At 51.1% G+C, this 15261-nt stretch overlaps 1 protein-coding gene across 1 annotated transcript; it reads left to right on the top strand.

The window, feature by feature from the left end:
* Positions 1 to 5781: 5781 nt before the first annotated feature.
* Positions 5782 to 14513, top strand: GINS2 (GINS complex subunit 2). Its single transcript, XM_058528416.1, has 5 exons — positions 5782 to 5923; positions 6277 to 6391; positions 10435 to 10534; positions 13738 to 13864; positions 14094 to 14513. Exons 1-5 carry the CDS (start codon positions 5834 to 5836, stop codon positions 14217 to 14219), a joined length of 558 nt encoding a protein of 185 aa, XP_058384399.1. The 5' UTR covers positions 5782 to 5833; the 3' UTR covers positions 14220 to 14513.
* Positions 14514 to 15261: the final 748 nt, after the last annotated feature.

Raw genomic sequence — 15261 nt, 5'->3', positions numbered from 1 at the left:
TGCTGAGGAAGACTGGCCCTGGGCTAACATCCGTGCTCATCTTCCTCCACTTTATACAGGACGCCGCCACAGCATGGCTTGCCCAGTAGTGCGTCGGTGCGTGCCGGGGATCCGAACCAGCGAATCCCGGGCCACTGCAGCGGAGCGCATGCACTTAACCACTTGCGCCACCAGGCAGGCCCCCCTGATTCTTATTTCTTGAGTCTGTTCTTCTTTAAATACATCCTGGGGGAACGGATACTAATGTCTGCCGTTTATTTTTCATTTATTTTTAATGCTAATGCTGCGCATCCTGATTAAAACCAAAAATAAAAAAGCTTTGTAAATGGCTCCCCCTAAAGTGTGTGTGTGTGGGAGAGCGGGGCAGGGGTCACAGTAACAGGCCAGCGAAGAGGAAGTGGATGGACACTAACAGCTCTGGCCCCCGGCAGAGCCTGTTAACCCTAACCCCGGTGTGTCCCAGAGAAGTTCCCAGGCTCCAAGAGGTGAGGGAACGTTCTGGTCCGTGACTTGGGATTCATGCTGTATGCCTCCAGGAGGGGAGGCTGAGAGGGGATAAAAGTGTGAAAACAGATGGAAATGTAATTTTTAATGACAGCAGCAGATGGCAAAAAGACACAAGAGTGTATTCGCACCATGTCGGAGCCATTTGAGAGCGCCCAGCTCAGCCATGATGTGCGCGTGTGGCTGGCGTGATGGGTCCCTCACCAAACCCCAGAGGCCTGCGTGCTGCAGGAAAGAGCACGCAGGGAGGGGCTGGGCGCACTGCCAGGCCGTGCGGAGCCACAGGTAGATGGGAAATACCTGTGGCCACCTGGGTGGGGTCCAGAAGCGTCTCCATGCCTGGGTTCTCTGGACATAGGCAGGCAGTTGATGGGCTCTGGTTTCACACAGTCCCTCCTCCTGGTCCCCGTGGCTTCTGCCCTAGGCCAGACCATTGCCACCGCTCGCCTGGACTTCTGCTCACAGCCTCCAGGTGGGTCTCCTCCTGCTAGACCGTGTCCCACCCCGACTCCATCCACCAGAGTTGTGTTTCTACAATGCAGATCTATTCATGTCACTCCTCGCCCTGCATCCCTTACATGGCCTCCCGTTGCACTCAGGATCACATCCACATTCTTGGGAAGTCGCTTACAAAGCAGGCCCTGGAGATCTGGCCGCTGCTTGTCTTTCCTGCTTCTCTCCTTGCCGCCCTTAGCGGGGAGAAGAATACCTGTGGGCCGTCGTGCGAGAGAAACACCACTATTGCTAGGAGCAAGAGCCACCATCTACAGAGCACGGCCCTGTCGGCCGCAGCTGAGAACTCTTGCAGCTCTAGGAGACAGTGACGGTCAGAATGGGTAACAGCTGGGGTGGGGTGGCCCCAACCAATCGGAGCCGCCACTGGCCAGAAACAGCAGCTGAAGTCAGCCCTGTAGGAGGTCACATTAGCACCTGACCTTAGAGACACGAGGTGCCGGCAGCAGCCCCAGTCACAGTAGAAGCTGTGGTTCTTGGGCTCCTGGAGCACAGCCAGAGTCCGGTTAGGGCCGCAATCACGTCTTACTGTCAGGGCCCTGCTCTCATCCACCGGCTTGTTTCAGCTGAGGCTAGGGAAGGAAGAGTTACTGGAGGACGTGTTTTCCACTCGGCATTTGTCTTTTGCTGCCGTGACTGTAATTCTAGTCCCTCCTTAGCTGGGTCACACCACCAGCAGTTTGTCACCGCTCCACCTAAGTCATCCCCGAGACCACAGGAGGCTGGGCTCAGTTTATCAGAGCAGAGGCTCTTGGCCTCGGCAGAGGCCCAGGCCTGCCCCAGAGGTTCTGGTGTGGCCCTTCCATCCCTTCCATCCAGGTGTGGCCCAGGAGGTGATTCTCACGTGCAGGCAGAGCTAAGAGCCTGTGGAGCTTCTCGCCCACCTCCTCAGTTCTTCACTGTCATTCATTGTTTTTCTAGGCTGATGGTCTCCGCACTCTAAGAGAATTGCTCCCGGTGGCAGGGATTCAGACCTCAAGGTAGACTAATCAAGGATGGAAGGAACCCACTCTGTGTAGATGGACCCCAGGTCCTTCCCAGACATGCTCAACCCAAGGATTACCTGTGGGGATGCATCGTTAGGCCACTGGCCCAATGTCACTCACAGGAGTGAAAGACCCTTCAGAGGACCCCGGTCCCCATCCAGTCACTCATATTGTAAGTGCTTAATCTCCATATGGGGCTCGCAGCCACCCTACTGGACAGCTCAGCTACAGGAGATTTCCATCATTGCAGAAAGATCCACTGCTTTCAGATCAGACGTCCAAGTTGCTGACTCATTTTTGGAGCACTGTTCTGCGGCTTAAATTCTGTGACCAGAAGGTGTTGTAGTGCGGACCACCCTGAAGGGGGCAGTGGGTTCACGCTTCTGAGTGTTTTGAATCCTAGAGAGGCTTTTTCTTAAACTTTTTTTGGTAAGAATAGCTTTAGCTTTACAGAAAAGTTGCAAAGATAGTACAGAGGGTTCCCATATACCCCACACTCCGTTTCCCCTGTTGTTAATCTTCCTTTACTCTGGTCCATTTGTCACAACAAATGACCCAATTTTGATACATTGTTACTAATTAAAGTCCACATACTTTATTCACATTTCCTCGGTTTTTCCTTAATGCCTTTTTTCTGTTCCAGGCTCCCATCCCAATTTAGCTGACATGCCTCCTTAGGCTCCTCTGGGGATGACAGTTTTTTAACACCGTCTTTGGTGACCTTGGCAATTTTGAGGAGCGCTGGTCAGGTGTTTTGTAGACTGTCCTCTGTTAGGATTTGTCTGACATTTTTCTCCTGATGAGACTGGGGTTGTGGGTTTGGGGAGGAAGATCCCAGAGAGGAAGCGCCTACTCATCTGTCGTATCCAGGGTAGGTGCCCTCACCATGGCCTTCACTGCTAACGTTGACCTTGATCTCCTGGCTGAGTTCGTGGAGGTCAGATGTCTCCATGGTCGAAGGACTCTGTTTTTCCTGTTTCCATCCTGCCGTTTTTGGAAGGAAGTGGCTACAGAGCCCACCCTTCAGGAGTGGGGAGCATCTATCTGTCCACATCATGTGGGATTCTTCTGCATGGAGATTTGTCCCTTCGCCCCCTTTTATTTTGTCTCCAGCCCTTAATTCATTACCACATGGGTCACTCGAGACAGCTTGGGGAGGCGTTTTCAACAACAGGAAATAACGGTGTGAGGGCCCTGCCCACCCCATCTAAAGTAGCACCCCCACCTCCGTCATTCCCTGACTCCCTCCCCCCTCAGCTTTCCTCTTGTCTGTTTACTGTCTCCTTCCCCCACTTTGAGAGGCCAGCATGAGGCTGGGCATTCACAAGTCCTCTCTGGACCCTGGGAGTGGCTCAGAGCTGGACCGGATTGGGGCAAATCACTTCGCTTCCCAGTTTTCCCAATTAATACAACTTCCTAGGGGACGTGTTAAGTGTGTGGTTTCCACGAGTCAGAAAGTCTGAGCCTGGAGCCTAGGAAGGGGCATTTTAAATAACAGTTTTATTGAGGAATAATACACATATTATAAAATTCACTCTTTTAAAGTGTACAATTCAGTGTTTTTTTAGTATATTTATAGAGTTGTGCAACTACCACCACTATCTAATTCTAGAACATTTTTATCACCCCAAAAGAAACCCCATACCCATTAACAGTCACTCCCCACTCTCTGCTCCCCCAGCTCCTGGCAACCACTAAGCTAGTGTCTGTCTCTATGGATTTTTTATCTATTCTGGACAGTGCATGTAAATGGAGTCATATGGTTTGTGTGGCTGGCTTCTTTCATGTAGCATAAGGTTTTCAAGGTTCATCCACGTTGTAGCATGAATCGGCTTCATTCATGTTCACCGCTGAATAACATTCCATAGTATGACCACATTCTGTTTATCCATTCCTCCGCTGATGGACATGTGGGGCATTTCCACCTTGGGCTGTTGTGAATAGTGCTGCTGGGAAGGGAAAGACAAGCCCCCAAGTGACCCAGATGTACACTCAAGTTTGAGACTCCAAGATGCCACCATTTGCAGCGTGTAAAGCTGCACACTTGTTCTCTAGCAGCCCAGTGAGGTAAGCAGCAGCACTGTCCCCATGTTATAGATAAGGACACCGAGACTTGGGTGATGTGGACGCGGGACTCTGCTAGCCCTCCTACTCATCCCGCCACGGTCTCTCTGAACCTCAGCTTTCCCATCAGCTCTTTTCCTTTGCTCTTTTACCGCTGCGAAAATCCGGGAGGGAAGCCTTGCCAACTTTGGAATACAAATATTTGCCAGTCAAGAAAACATTCCACCATCAATCAAAACCCAGACAAGCTGGCACACACTCTCTGCAGATGCCCAAGGGAGCTTCTATTTCAGGAGGGGCCAGGTGGCCTGAGGCCTCCCCTCCTCCCCAAACACCCTGGAGCTCCTTCTTTTCCTACCTCACTTTGCAGATAAGGAGGCTGAGGTTCAGAGTGGTCACTTGCCCTCGGTCACACAGCATCCAGAGGGGCCTTTTACGTATTTTCTTTGAAAGTATTTGTCTTAATAAATGACACACAATGAAGGTAATCTCCAAGTCTGTAAATGACAATTTCCCAATGCAGATAAATAACAGACAGCTTTCCAGGCCGTGTGAGTGAGCAGAACTTAATTATGGCCTTATTTCATCTTCCCAACAACCTTACATGGGGCAGGTTTCAGGAGGGGTAAAGAGGAAAGCATGGGGTTATCTAGGGTGGGACAGCTCTCCTGTAGGGATACAGAACCCTGGAATCCCCATCACCTATGCTTTTTCTCAGGGCCTAATGATCCGGGTTTCAAATTCAAGTCCAGCCCACTGTTGTGGGCCTACACTGTTCCCATCAGTGCTACACTGGCTGCTTCACTCCCCAGGGAGCTTTCCTGGCCTACTTCCACCCATCAAAATCACCCTGGTCCTGTGAAAATTCAGCTTTCTGTCCGCACCCCAGACTCCTGAACCACAGTTCTCCAGGAGTGTGCGTGTTAACACTCAGAATCTTCTACGGATTCTGACCCGGGAGAGAAACACTGCCGTTACGTTTCACACGAGCCCACTGTACAGAGGGTCCCGTTCAATGAGCAGAGGAGCACATCAATACACATCCGCTCCAGTCGTGCAAACTTGTCTCCTCATGAGTCTCCCCCGGGGTGCTGCCAAAGCATGAATGCTGAGTTCTTCCCGCAGTTTCTGAATCAGAAGATGTGAGTGGGATGAACGAATCTGCATTTTTGTAGATTTCAAGCAATGTGTATAGAGAGGACGGAAGACTGTGAAAATAAGGGAAACAACGCCTTCCCTCACTCCGCTGGGCAGGGCCGTGTCTGTCTAGCCAAGTCACGCCGTGCCCCAATAAATGCATTTACTCCTGGCGGGCTGCGGGCCCCACTGTAGACGCACTCCGAGCTCCACCCCCAGCTGGACTCAGGGTGTTGGCGGGTAGGCGCCCGGGGCAGGTGAAGAGACATGGTGCCAGAGCAGGAGGCCCACGGCAGTCAGGTGCCCGGCCCACGCGACGGGCCGGGTCGGGACCCGGGAGGGGCGGGGCCGGGACGCGGGAGGGGCGGGGCCGGGGTACGAGAGGGGGTGAAGCCCGGGGGGGCGGGGTCTGCCCGCAGCCTCGCTCAAGCTCGCCAATCCGCGGGCTCGTAGCAGCCTCGGGCCCCGCCTCCTTCCGCCGCGCCGCGTTGCTATAGGCCCGCCGAGGCTTCTTCCGGCCGGGGGGCGGGTCCCGCGCGGTGGCGGGGAAAGCGGCGGCCGCGGCGCTTCCTCCCGGACGCTGAGGGTCGGAGGCGGCGGCCAGGCCCGGGCCGGCCGCTAGCGCTGCCATGGACGCGGCCGAGGTGGAGTTTCTGGCCGAGAAGGAGCTGGTTACCATTATCCCAAACTTCAGTCTGGACAAGATCTACCTCATCGGGGTGAGGGCGCGGACCGGGGCGGGCATTTGCCTCAGGACCCGGCGCCTGGGAGAGGCCGGGCCGCCGGGGGCCGGGGATGTGCGGACGCCGCCCCGCCTGCATCCCGCCCTCCTCTGCGCCGCCTCTCGGAGGGGCAGCCGGGCGGCGGGCTCGGTCGGCGCGGGCCTGCGCGGGCGGGGCGGCGGCTCCGGGGAGACCGGGCGCAGGGGGGCTCAGGCGGGCGGGCGCAGGCGGGCGCAGGTGCGCCGGGGCCGCCTTCCCGCGGGAGTGCGCGCCCTGGGCTCCGGCCTGTCCGCAGGGAGGTCGGTCGTGCCTCTGCCGCGCGGTCTTAGCGGTCCGTCTTCCTTCCGCAGGGGGACCTGGGCCCCTTTAACCCCGGCCTACCGGTGGACGTGCCCCTGTGGCTGGCCGTTAACCTGAAGCAACGCCAGAAGTGCCGGCTGGTTCCTCCCGCGTGGATGGACGTGGGTGAGGATGGGCGCGGGTGACTCCGTCCCGCCGCGCGGAGGCGCGGGTGGCCTGCGGCGAATTCACGGCCCCCGGCTCACGCCTTAGTCTGCTGACCGCTGCTGCTGCTGCGCCGTTAGTTTGGGGGTGTTGACCAATCTTCGTCCAGATTTTGGTTTTAGGATATTTCAGCTGGCTCTAAAATTAAGAATGTTCTATGACCGGGCCGGCCCGCGGCTTAGCGGTTAAGCGCGCGCTCCGCTGCTGGCGGCCGGGTTCGGATCCCGGCGCGCACTGACGCACCGCTTCTCCGGCCATGCTGAGGCCGCGTCCCACACACAGCAACTAGAAGGATGTGCAGCAGTGACATACAGCTATCTACTGGGGCTTTGGGGGGAAAATAAAATAAATAAAATCTTTAAAAAAAAGAAAGAAGCATTCGTTCTAATTTACGGGAAATGGGCACAGTCTGGCGTGTGGAGGAGAAGAGTCGCTGTCCGCGTGAAGACAGCGCGGCCCCGTGTGAGGGGCGGCCCTCGCCGTAGGCGGAGTGAAGCGCTGGGCGTGCTGCGGCGCCTGGGGAGCACACGCCGTGGGCAAGGAGGCCGCCAGGACGGCACGTCGGGTGTGCCGGTCCGTTCACGTGGCGGTTCCGGGCGGCAGACGGTGGTTGTCTGGGGCTGGGGTTTGCGGCTTGAAGGATTGTGGGGTTTCTTTTTGGGGTGATGGAAACGTTCTCAAGTTGATTGAAGTGATGGACGCACAACTCTGTGAATGTACTAAAAACCGCTTTGTTTTTTCTGTGGAGAAGATCAGCCCTGAGCTAACATCTGCCCATCCTCTTTTTTGCTGAGGAAGACTGGCCCTGGGGGCTAACATCCGTGCCATCTTCCTCCACTTTGTATGGGACGCTGCCACAGCATGGCTTGACAAGCGGTGCGTCCTCGGGGCCCTGGATCCGAACTGGGCTGCCAGCAGCAGAGCCTGCGCACTTAACCGCTACTCCAGGGGGCCGCCCCGAGTTGTACACTTTAAATGGGTGAATTGTCTGGTATGTTAAATATGCCCAAATAAAGCCGTTAAAAGAAAATAGTGCATCAAAGGTTCAGGTAGACTTTATCCTGAGCCTTTGCAGTCTTTCCCACCTCAGAGATATGAGTGGCTCATTATAGAGAAGAATCTTAATTTTATTTGGGGTAGGGGACATGTAGAATTTGAAAAGGCTGTGAGTTATGTTGATTGTTCCCTCCCTGGGGACACCTGGGAGTATTTCCCTCCTAGAAGCAAGGACACCTTCAGCGGCACTCGCAAATGTTTAAGAAAGACTGGGTATTTTCTCCTCACTCCCCGTCCTAAAGGGGTGAGTGTCTCTGGTGGTCCTGAAACATCATGGGAAACTAATTCCTTCTGCTTTGAAGGGCTTTTTTAGCAGGGAGCCCCACCACCCCTGCCTCCATTAGCACGGCATCCTCTTCGGGCAGTTTTGGCCCCTCCAAAGCCAAGGTGATGGGGGCGAGAGCCCACCTCACTGCAGGCCAGAGCCAGAGAGCAGGCGTGGAGCAAGTCAGCCTGAGCTTCCTGGGCCTGGGCCACAGTGTGGTGAGAGGTTGTGATACATCACTAGGCAGTAAGCCCTGCCTGAGAGCCGACTGCCCTCGGCTTCTGCCACTATGCTTAGTTTTGCCTGTTCTTGGACATCATACAAATGGAATCAAGTATGTCAATTTTTGGCTCTGACTTCTCTTATTCAATATAATGTTTTTGAGATTCGCCCCCATTGTCGCATTTGTCATTACATCTTTCTTCTGTTGCTGAGTAGTGTTTCATCCATTGTATGAGTTTTCCACAGTTTGGCCGCCCATTCTTCTGTTGGTGCATATTTGGGTTGTTTCCCATTTTTGGCTATTGTGAATAAGGCTACTATGAACATTCTTGGGCAAGTCTTTTTGTGGATGTGTGTTTTTATTTCTCTTGGGTAAATACATACCTAGAGTGGTGGAATTACTGGGTCATAGGACACACTGTGCTTAACTTGTAAGAGGCTGCCAACTGGCCCTGCAGAGTGGGTGAGCCATTATTAGAAGCCCACCAGAAATGTACGCGAGTTCCCATTGTTCCACACCCTGGCGGACGTTCCTTGTTGTCAGTCTTTGATTCGTTGCAGGGTTTGAACAGAGGTGTTTTATACTCTGATTTAGATGTTAAAAAAGAAAAGAATTGGTCTGTTGTGTAGAGAAGATGTGTGTGGGGAGAGGGCAGTGGGGAGTTACCCAGGCAAGGGCTAAGAGTGGTTGACCAGGTGCTGGAGGTGGGCAGATGTGGTTGGAGTCTAGGGGTATCTTGAAGAAAGAAGCAGCAGGATTTGCTGAAGGACAGGCCATGGGATCTGAAAGAGAAGAGTTAGGATGACCTCCAGGGTTGTTGGCTTGAGCTGCAGAAGGAGATGGAGTTGCTGTTTCCTGAGACAGGGAAGACTGCAGGAGGAGTTTGTGGGCTGGAGTGGGAACCAGGAGTTGGGGTTTGAACATGTTACACTGGAGGTGCCTGTTAGATATCCAGGTGGAAATAACGTGGGCAGTGGGGTATTTGAGTCAGGAATTCAGGGAGGGGTTGATCTGGGGATATAAATTTGGAAGTCATGAGTGCATGTATGGTGTTTAAATGAGGCAGGATGAGATCACATGCGATGTGGATTTAGGTAGTGGAGAAGGAGTGGGGAACTGAGCTCTATACTCCACTGTTGAGAGGTCAGGAAGACCCGGAGGAATCAGCGAGATGAGAGGAGATCTCAGAGTGGTGTTCCAGCAGCTAAGTCATAAATACAGTCCAAGGACGACCGACCCTCGTCAGTGTGAAGACTGACACGTAGCCGTCGGGTTTGGCCGAGCGGAGGTCGTGGGCCTTGGTGAGCTGTGTTCGTGGAGGGGCAGGATAGACAGCCACCTGGGTGGTTGTGGGGAGGAAGTTAACGCCAATATCAGACAAGTCTTGTTGTTTGTCTTTCGTTGTAGAGGGCGTGAGAAATGGATTGGTAGTTGGAGGAGGATTTGGTGTCTGCGGAGAGTTTTCTTTTTAAGATGGAAGATGTTGCAGCGAGTTTGATGAAATGGTCAAATAGTGAAAGAAACAATGATCATTCAATAGCGCGAGATAGTTGCTGGAGTGGTGTTCCGTGTGGGTGAGAGAGGAGAGTCCAGCGCATGCCTGGAAGGCTGTTCTCGTGTGTGGAGACAGATGCAGGGAAGCTGGGAGACATGGTGGCAGGAGTGTGCGGGCTCAGCAAGGCCTCAGCTGAGAGCTGGGGTGGCAAGATGAGGAGAGAAGGCGTGAAGAGGGTGGGCAGGATGGCAAATGAGAGGGTGAAGGGAGCCAGGAAGTATAATAGGATTGCGGGATAGCACCACGGGACCCCTGGAGATGGGTGAGCAAGCATTTAAAGTGAGATCCCACCGCATAGTTGTGTCTGTGTGTGTCCCTTAGCCACAGTGGGCAGTCCAGATTCAGGACTGGGGTTTTCTCAGGGCAGTGAGACAGAGGGAGCGAGGGGTAAGGCAGTTGTGGCACGTGGGGAGGAGCGCTAATGCTGGGTGGGATTGGACTCAGCTGTCAGATACCAGATGCCGGGCTTTCAGCCCTATTATCATCATCCCACCCCCAGACTGGAGTGGCTATAGTTGTAGGGTGTCTTGCTCTCTTCTGAACAAGGATTAGTATAAATAAGTAAATTTCTCCAGTCATTGGTTACTTTCATCACTTCTTGCATCAAAGATAGAATACTTTGCTCTTTCCCTAAGAAAAGAACTTCTGACTGTGGTATTCGTTTAGTAATATATCCTGCAGGTCAAATCAATAACAATAACAAAAATTTACCAGCTTCTCTAAGAGAAATTTTCGAGGAAATAGGCGCTGAATCATCTAGTCAGTGATATGTTATTCCAAAAAGTGTTTTTTTCGTATATTTGTTAGTTATGAATAGGTAATATAGGCACTTGGTAAGTTTGGAAGGTTTAAAAAAAATATTTTGGTTATTGTGATGGTAAAATGTATTCACTTCTAAATTTCAGAAAAGTTGGAGAACATTAGGGATCATGAACGAAAAGAAGAAACTTTTACCCCTATGCCTAGCCCTTACTACATGGAACTGACCAAACTCCTGTTAAATCAGTAAGTATCTCTCACTTCTTAGGGCCCACACGTGAGATTGAACTCACGGTTCTCATTCCCTGACCGCTCATTACTGAGGTCGGGGGTGTCCCTGGGCACCCGCTTCCTCAGATCAGTAATCTGGGAGTCATTTGTGTGCACATGCACACTTGCCCGGGCTCACCCTCTCCTCTTTCTCATTTTTCCTCTTCTCCACCCCTCCCTCTCCTGGTAAATCCCTTGGTTCTCTCCATTCTACCTCCTTACTCATTTGACCTTGGACCCCAGTATCCTCCACCATCACCCCCAGCAGTATGCTTTTCCTTTTCTTTTCTTTTTTTTAATTTTTATTTATTTATTTTTTCCCCCCAAAGCCCCAGTAGATAGTTGTGTCATAGTTGCACAGCCTTTTTAGTTGCTGTATGTGGGACGCGGCCTCAGCATGGCCGGAGAAGCGGTGCATCAGTGTGCTCCCGGGATCTGAACCCGGGCCGCCAGCAGTGGAGCGCGCGCACTCAACCGCTGAGCCACAGGGCCGGCCCAGTAGGCTTTTTCTTAACTGTACATGTTTTATTAGCAAAGCTTTACTCCTTGTTCTTTGGGCGCGTACATTTGAGTTCTTGCATGTCTTTCACAGGAAAGGCTGGAGGGCTCATATTTGCCTCTGACCCTGAGCTACAAGGAGAGCCCACTAGTGGCAAAAATGTGCTCTAGTAGCTTCTTGTTTTCCTACACCCAGTTCTGGCTCCCCATCGGCCTCTAATTCATTCTCCACATTGCAGCCAGAGTGGCCTTTTGAAGACAAAGCTCCCTGTGACTGCCCTGCTCCTCAGAGCCTCTCCAGGGTTTGGTCTGAAGCCCCGATCGTGGTATTCAAAGCCCTGCACAGCCTGCTTTCCTTCCTCCTCCTCTCATACTCTCACAGTTCCTCCCTCCGGTTCTCCGGGTTCTAGGCTTGTGTTGGCCTCTTGCACTTTACACACACCACGGTCCTCAGTGCTTTGCATAATGTTCCCTCTGCCCAGCAAGTCTGGCTGTTCCCTGCCCCTTTCTTTGGGTTAGCGTAACAGGTATCCCTCCCAGGTTAAGTGTACCTCTCCTCTCGGCAGCTCTGTACACCTCCATGGCATTTGTCAGCTGTAATTTTTTATCACTTGTCTGGCTGTGCTTCCCTCCCCCACCCCTCAGTTCCAATGGGCAGAGACTGTCATGTGTGCACTAGCACAGGGCCTGGTGCTCATATGTTTGTTGAATGAATGAATGAATGAAATCAGTGAGAGGGGCAGGCAAGTGTGGATAATTTTGCTTGGGAGATACTTAGAATGTAATTTGCAAAATATCAAGCTTTTGAAGCCCTGAGCCCCTTTTAATTAATGGATTCAAGAGCAGACCTAGAACAAAAATTGGGGTGCTCCCTACTGCCTGCTGTAGAGCAGCAAGGGCCAGGGGACCACTGAATGGCACTGCTGAATTCAAATGAAAACTGGGGTACGTATATATCACAGATTTGTCCTTAAGATGTTAGGAGGCTGCAGTTCACAACATACTAAGCAAACGACAGACTAAGCATTCCACTAGATAGAGGAGATAGTCATGTAGGCTAGTTTCTGGTTTAGAGGGGGTGAGATGTGACCCTGTTAGCCAGTAGTCACACTGCAGGGTGATAAATACTGTTCAAAGTACGTCAGGATGCAACCCTAATGCCTGGTGGTGCCAGAGAAGGGAGCCCTGGCTTGAAGGATGAGGGAGAATTTACTAGGGGAGAGTGCGGTGTAGGCAGAAGGCATGGAAGTGTGAAAGGGCATGGTTTGTTTGGGGCAGCAAAGCTGTTGGGGCATACATAGACTATATGAGGGTGGCTTATTCTATGTTGGTGGAGTCCCGGGGACGGTGTTCAGACAGGAGTGTGTCATCCGATGGATCTGCGAGAGCCTGCTGTGGCAGTGGGGAGAGTGACTCAGAGGGAGAATATGGAAGCAGAGGTGAGGGGCCTGTTCATCCTTGGTTTTTGAAATTCAATGTATTATGTACGCAGTTCCTATTGAAACCCTTGTTTTATAATTCTGTATAATTCATTCAACTAAGGGACCTAATTTTGCCTTTGTTCTGCAGTTCAGTTAACAAGGAGCTTTGTTCTTTAACCTGCTCTTCAGAGTGTAAAATCCAAATGTTTGGGTCTTAAATAGATTCTACTACATAAAATTTATACCACTGATTCTCCATCTACTAATCTTGAGCTAATTTAAATGCCTGGTGATGAACGACGTTGGCTTCTGCTTTTATCTTCTAGTTTGTCTTTTCCTTCAAAGGTTAATTTAAAATATATTTCACACAGGAAGGCTGTTATTGCCCCTTGCCGACTCCAGTTCAAACTTTTACCCAGAATTTGCTGTGTATAGTTGTGCTCGGTTTATGCTAATTTGCAATTCTGTGATTTTTGTAAATGTATTTTTGTTTTCTCTGTAGAGTGGCACAATACCCATCCTTCAGGGCTTTTGTGAGGTAGAAATGCTGTGTAGTGCCGAGCACAGTGCCCGGCACAGAGCCTGTTGTCGTCTGTCTGGTGGGTTGTAAGCCCTTGGATAACCAAATGAGCAATAGAAGTCATGACCTCTAGTCAGCCCTTGAAACAAATTCGATCTAGATGGAAATTCTATGGCGCAGAACACTCAGTTATCCTGAGACAGAGGATGTCCAACTTAGAGCTTGTTCTCCGATACCTAATTTCTTTAGGTAAACAGAAGTCCTTGTACCACAGCCTGCAATAGGACAGTTAACATGAGCACAAATAACTGTGGATCATGGCTGCATTTTCTTGGCACCAAACTTAACTGCTAGAAATCCTTACATTCTAAAATTGAAAACAAAGCAAAACAAATTTTGAGTCTAGAACAGCTTGTGTATTTTGCCTGAATCCAAGCAGTGGCAGTTTTTTTTTTTTTTTTTTTTGGAAGATTAGCCCTGAGCTAACAGCTGTGCCTGTCTTCCTCCATTTTGTATGTGGGATGCTGCCACAGCATGGCTGGATGAGCAGTGCCTAGGTCCGCCCCCCAGATCTGAACTCACAGACCCCGGGCCGTTGAAGTGGAGCACACAAACTTAACAACTACGCCACCGGGCTGTCCCCCAAGCAGCATTTCTTAAAAAGCCACTTATACGTGGATGTTGTTTTAGTTTCCTGAGTGCCCCCTTATGTGATCAATTTCACCTCTGGCTTCCTTTAGTGCTTCAGACAACATCCCAAAAGCAGACGAGATCCGGACCCTGGTCAAGGATGTGTGGGACACCCGCATAGCCAAACTCCGGGTGTCTGCTGACCGCTTTGTGAGGGACCAGGAGGCGCATGCCGAGGTAAGTGCGTGGCTGGCCCTCCCCCGACAGCTGCTCCCTCGGATGCCCCGTGAAGCCCTGATGCCACTGAGGAATTTCCCGTGGCATCCTGCCTGCTTAGGCTATCACAGGCAGGGATTACTAGCTGTGCTGTGCTTTTATTATTATTACTATTCATTGGTTTCTTTTTTTATTCAGATTTTACCATTTTCTCAAAATCAAAAACTCAACCAACGTTTTCTTGTTTTAGCTGGATAACTTGACCTTGATGGAGATCAACACCAGCGGGGCTTTCCTCACACAAGCGCTCAACCACATGTACAAGCTCAGAACAAACCTGCAGCCTTCTCCAAGTAGCCAGTCTCAAGACTTCTAGAGAAAGACTTTGGTCTGTGAAGACCTCGCGTCTGCTAGCAGGCTTGCCGGGTTGTGTGGGAGTGCTCAGGACGCGACAGAGGCACTCACAGTTCTGGAGTTTTGGAACCATTTTTGAATGTGTGAAAAATGTGTAATGAAGTAAGGAATGGATTCATAACGTTGTTGGAAGGCAACAGGTTTGTGCTTAGTCCTCAAGACATTCTTTACTTCCACATCGGTCCCTAGAAGCCAGCTGTTCTTTTATGGGGGAAAGAAAAAAGCTTTGGCAAATAAAGTTATTTTTCCCAGCAGAGCCTCAGGTCTCCTGAATGGAACTGTCATGTGTGGGTGAGTGTTCAGTGACATTAGGTGTAGGTGGTGATGTGGCCTAGGGCTTGTTTTTTCTTCTTGATCCTGATCTCTGGGCTAAATTTAGAAGCTCCTTACAGAGGTTGCTCACACAGAGGATAGCAGGTGAGTGGCTAATGACACTGGTCAGTATTAGTCATCGAAGCCTTGATACACAATAAAGATGGAATCAACCCAAATCTCCATTGGGATTTTTTTTCTTGCATAACTACCAAGTAAAAGGAGTGAGCCACATGGCTAAAATCATCTGAGAGACCAGATTGAATGGTGTATAGCAGGCAATTGTAACCTTCAGACCAACACTCTGCGTGTCTCTTGTTCCCTTGGCTACTTCTGGTTAAGGTTTAGAGGGTTGCTTATCAAGAGGAAAGTCAGGGAGAAACTAATTTGGTGTTATCAGGCGCGTGAATAAAGCTGAAGACGCGCTGCTAGGAAGGAAAGTTGGACCCATCCCACTGCTCTTGATGGACTGAGGGGAAAGACTGTTATAGGGAGCAGTGGCTCAAATAAGGGTCAATTCTTTTTTTTCATAGAAGAAAACGTTTTCAATTATAGCATTTTGGAATTGCTAAGTCCCTTACAGACATTACAGTACCTTGAGAGAGGAAATGATTGTCGAGTCAGACAACGAGCAGGTTCTGTAACCAGCTGGTTTTTGACTGTAGCACCATTGGTCAAAAGCAGTAGCATGT

This window comes from Diceros bicornis, chromosome 32 (genome assembly GCF_020826845.1).
Source record: "Diceros bicornis minor isolate mBicDic1 chromosome 32, mDicBic1.mat.cur, whole genome shotgun sequence".
Classification (NCBI taxonomy): domain Eukaryota; kingdom Metazoa; phylum Chordata; class Mammalia; order Perissodactyla; family Rhinocerotidae; genus Diceros; species Diceros bicornis.
This window is presented reverse-complemented; position numbering and strand designations above follow the sequence as displayed.